Raw genomic sequence first — 4,849 nt, forward strand, 5'->3', positions numbered from 1 at the left:
TATATATATATATATATATATATATATATATATACACACACACTAAATAATACTCATTATATAACAGCAATAAAATTTTATTAAACATCCACAATAGCAACAGTCACAAAGTCAAGTACTACAAATCATACTAAAGCAATATAAACTAAAGTAGCTCCTACACATTACTACTTAAAATCCATAAAAGCAACAGTGGTTCCACATTAAATAAATAACATTCTAAGTATTTGCTTGTTGATTCTGGTAACTGCTGCCTGATGATCCTCTTACATCAACCGGTGAGGTAGGTTCACTCTCTGCATCATCACTTGGCTTGAAACAATAAAAAAAATATTTAAATGAACAATCTGACCATTATACCATATCTAAATTTTGAATGCTTCCTTAAAGTTATCTAGCTATGACCAAGATGAGGACTATATCCTCGTGATAATTCAATTACCTGTGGTTGAGGAGCAAATAGACTAATAAATTGCTGAGGAACTCTTCCTTCCTTTGATATCATGTAAGCTTTCAGTGCGGTTAAGGTATCTACTAATTGTGACTTCAAATGAGTGACCTCTTGTTGCAAGTAGGTGAAAGTTGCAGATGATGCGCCGAATCTAGATAAAGTTCATCCCATTAAGTTGTTGCTTGATATTCTTGAATGTATTTGAAGGAGCTGCTCCCATACTCATACATCATACCCTCCCAGAATGCTCTGCCCCTAACACCTTGCCAATAATATCATCTGGGGAAATTTCAGATTCATTGGCATTGCCTTGAGTCAATTCAATTTGTTCCTACATGCAAATAGATTATCAATTAGTATGTACAGAAAATAAGATTGAGATGTAAAATGTTAAAATAAAACTTCAAATAATGTCAGAGAAACACACCAAAGTTGAACTTACCACTAGAGTCCTTGCCTCATTATTTACAAATAATCCATCATTTCTCTTATGAGTTTCGATAATTATCTTTCCCCAAGTAGGATATTCTCCAGTTTCCAAAAACTAAGAAAGAGATAAACCAAACAGATTGCAATAAAGAATTTAAATTAGAGAACAAGTAAAAACTATTAAGTTAATATGAATACCAACTCATGTCGTCGTCTCGAGTTAGCTTTGGATCCACCAGCGTCGAATTTCTTTATTTCTTCTACAACTTTCCTATCAACAAAATAATAACAACTTAAAATTTTAGTCTAATATTTAATCATAGCGACAGCAAAATCTATTCAAATAATCAGTCTTATAATTGTTGATGATTTTAGACGACAAGCAACAAAATCAGCCCACTGATCTCTATTTATACCCGGCGGTACATTGCTTAAAAGTTCAGTTCTGCTTTTGACCGGGTCATAAAATTCATCACACAACCTATGTCTATGTGTAGCCCACTTCTTATTCAAACTAACATTGCAATATCTGTATGCAATGGCATTAGTAGTCCTAAAAAAGAACCGGGATTTCATATAAAAAAGAAAAATAAAGTTAGTTTTCTATACATGCATAAAAATCTAGTTACAATAAATAGACATATGCGTAATACCTTTAGCATAGTTTCAAAGCAGTCTTCCTTGTAAATTTTAGGAATACCTGACGGTCCTGACCACCTGTCAAAATTAATTGGGAAGAAATTTCCATCAATAGCCAGTAATCCACAATATCCGGCAAGCAACCCTTGCGCTTCCCCATATGCTGCATCATAGATATCAAAGTCCACAATGATGCGGTCTCCGATAGGTAGATTGTTGACCTCATTGACCTTAATCTTAATGTGCTTGGTAGTGTTGTTTGAGTCTTTAATAAAAAATACAAGTTAGTCAACCAAAAGGAAAAACATCAGAAATTTATAAAGTGAAATAAACATACATAAAAGGCATATACCTATTGCCTCAACTTTTCAATATTGTGTAGATTCACGTCCAAGATGGTGTGTGGACATTGCACTTGGATTTGAAGGCTGAGTTGGAGCTTGTCCTTGTTGTGGGACTTCATCAGCTACTGAGGAACTTGCAGGAGCATGCGGGGGAGCTTGTAACGATATTGAGGGCTCTATAACAAGTGACGGGGCTGGAGTTGTTGATGATAAAGAATGTCCAGGAGCATCATATGGTCCATGAGATGATTTTAATGGATTTCGGAAACGTTTAACCTTTGGCATGGCTGCATATTCATTAAAAAAAATAAAAAAATCCATGAATCAAATATGATCTAGTACACGCAAACCATTACCCCTACCTATCGAGGTAGAGAGGTTGTTTCCGAACTGACTCCTCAAGAATTGAAGTTATATACACAATCAGTATAAAGAAATTTTTATACCATCAGTATAGTATAATCTACTATAGCAGGTTAGGATACTATTTTTATCATATTATCAATTAATGCTTATTGTAAAGCTTTAACTATAATTAAACCGTAAACTCATTACTCAAATAACACTTGTCTAAAGACTCAACTTCAATGGGTGGTATTAGACAATGATTGGGATAAGGGTATAACAACACCACTGCCCAGTCCTTTTTTGGATCGAAGTTTGGACATAATTGTGGAAGCATGGATAACTAGGAAGATTCACTCATCAGACGTAGCAAAAAGGATACAAGAGGAAAGGAATAATATAGAGGCCATGCCTTACTCATTGACTAAATTTTGGTTTTCTCATTCCTATGAAGGGAGAACAATGATAGACACAAATATGGAATACACTAGGAGTGGAGCAGTACTATGTAATAACATTGCTCGTTCAACTCATGCAAAGGAAAAGGCATGTATGTATTCAAAGAATATTATATACATGGGGGAACACACATAGCATGGAACACTTTTATGGAATAATGGGAAGAATGCTGGATAATGAATATGCACAAGTAATAGCATGCGCGTTGGAGGACCATTTCATGGCACTGGCTAGATTGGGAATGGGGAAAGGGCAGGAACCAAGGCACAATAAGATACTTTTTGACAATTCAAAATATAACATTACAGTGACCATGCCCTTTTCATTGATTAAACTTCTATGGATGTGTTATCAATTGTTTGCTCATTCCCAGAAAGCGAGATTAATTGTAGGCATAAAGGAGAGTTGGGCAGTGCTCTACACAGCAAGCGTGGCTAAATTTACAACAATATGCCAACCAATTGTGCAAAGATCTAACATTTAAGATGGGCGTCAAACGACATGAATTTTACTGTCCAATTTTATATCTTAGTTTAGCTTCATTAGACTACATTTTGTACTATCACTGTTGGATATTAATCTCTACTGCGATAACAAGGATTATGTAGTTATAAAAATTTTATTTCATACACATTGTAGGACTTCTTGACTTTGTGTATTTAATTTTAATTATATATAAAAACTAGCCCTAGGCTCTTTGCCTAGTGGATTTGCAAAAAAAAAAATTAATAATAACACTTGTCTACTGATAAAGAAAAGTGTTACTGGAGCAATTAAAAAGATCTTGAAAATTACTTAGCAGTAATCTCTAAAACTCCCATTTTCATTCAATAACATAAAAACAGCTTTGAAAATAGAATCTTAAACTGGTAAACTTGAATCCTTTAAGAAAAACATTCATATACAACAAAAACTCAAATGCGAAGCTACAAACATTTAAAACTGAAACTCAAATAACACTATTTCTTATCAAATTAACACTGTTTACTGCAAAAAAAGAGTGTTATTTAAGTCATTAAGAATACTCTTTTGTGAGATTAATCTCAAACTCTCATTTTCATTCAATAACTGAAAGTGAATAGTTTTATAAATTTATATCCTTCAAAGGAAAAAAAAATTAAAATCCTAAAAAAAATCTGAATAAAACTCGGATGATCCAGAACGAACATTGAAGGGCCAATCAGAAACAAAATAAACAAGTAATTATGTAAACATTAAATAAACAAATTCCAAAAAAAGAATAAAAGAGCAGGAAAACTCATCGGAAGGCCAGATCTGAAGATTGCACCTCTGTGTCTCCCTTTTTCCGGCAACCAGAACAAAAACAAAACACACCTCGCCGGCGTCTGAAAGATTCAAATCACTTTTTAACCATTTAATTCAGACACAACAGAAGATTCAACAGCTAGGATTTGATTCACTTCACTCCAAAGCCACCAAACCCTCTGCATAAACACCTAAACATTTTACAAACCCGAACTGGGAACTTAAAGTCTCTCACCAAATAAAAAATCAAAACGTGAAAATAAAATCAGTTGAAGCTTTCCGATTTACAAAACTAAATGAATACTAAAAGTAGGGGGACTAGTATAAGGGTGTTAAAGGCGGAAGTTTCTGGAGAAAAGGGGTTAAAGGCGTGAAGGGTTGGGGAAAAGGAGGGAAAGGGGAAAATGTGGGGGGTAATAAAGCCTCCCTCCCCTCCCCCCCCTAAATTGATACAATTTGTGGAGATAATAAGAACCTCCTCAATAAAACCTCCGCAAGTGGTCCATTTTCTTGTAGTGTTTATAACATGTAACTTCATGTTCATATTAATTTAGAAGACAAGTAAAACACGAAGCAAGAAGGTCACATAATCCTACAAGGCACAAATAATTGTATAATCTACCTCTAAACATGATTAAACCTAGCACATGCACATACACTTTCTACCTCATATATGCATCACCTCTGCAGGTAGCAAACAGTATCAATTAGTAGAAAAAATTCTTCCAACAAAGTTAGGCAATACACTTACCTCAAACAAGCCAAATCGATACACTAGAAGAGCCATCCTGCTCAAATCAACCTCTGAACGGCTCGAAACTAACCAAAAATAACTCAAAATCATTAAATAATGTCATAGGAAGTAAACCCAAACGATAAAGGTCAAATCTTTATACATTTACTCAAAGTAAACCAA

The 4,849-nt window shown here is 34.2% G+C and overlaps 1 protein-coding gene across 1 annotated transcript; it reads right to left on the reverse strand.

Moving 5' to 3' along the window:
* Window positions 1-219: 219 nt before the first annotated feature.
* Window positions 220-2,148, reverse strand: LOC138910047 (uncharacterized). Its single transcript, XM_070201265.1, has 8 exons — window positions 1,908-2,148; window positions 1,581-1,784; window positions 1,400-1,433; window positions 1,079-1,151; window positions 894-995; window positions 687-782; window positions 443-544; window positions 220-312 (listed from the first exon to the last, which is right to left on the reverse strand). Exons 1-8 carry the CDS (start codon window positions 2,146-2,148, stop codon window positions 220-222), a joined length of 945 nt encoding a protein of 314 aa, XP_070057366.1.
* Window positions 2,149-4,849: the final 2,701 nt, after the last annotated feature.

Source organism: Nicotiana tomentosiformis, chromosome 4 (assembly GCF_000390325.3).
Source record: "Nicotiana tomentosiformis chromosome 4, ASM39032v3, whole genome shotgun sequence".
In the NCBI taxonomy this organism is placed as follows: domain Eukaryota; kingdom Viridiplantae; phylum Streptophyta; class Magnoliopsida; order Solanales; family Solanaceae; genus Nicotiana; species Nicotiana tomentosiformis.

Excerpts from the sequence above, each read along its gene's own strand:
- LOC138910047 (XM_070201265.1), bottom strand. The coding sequence starts at position 2,148 with ATGCCAAAGGTTAAACGTTTCCGAAATCCATTAAAATCATCTCATGGA. Across the intron at positions 1,785-1,907 it reads GTCCACACACCATCTTGGAC|ACTCAAACAACACTACCAAG; the intron begins GTGAATCTACAC and ends TTTTTATTAAAG. Across the intron at positions 545-686 it reads GGGCAGAGCATTCTGGGAGG|TCACAATTAGTAGATACCTT; the intron begins GTATGATGTATG and ends ACTCATTTGAAG.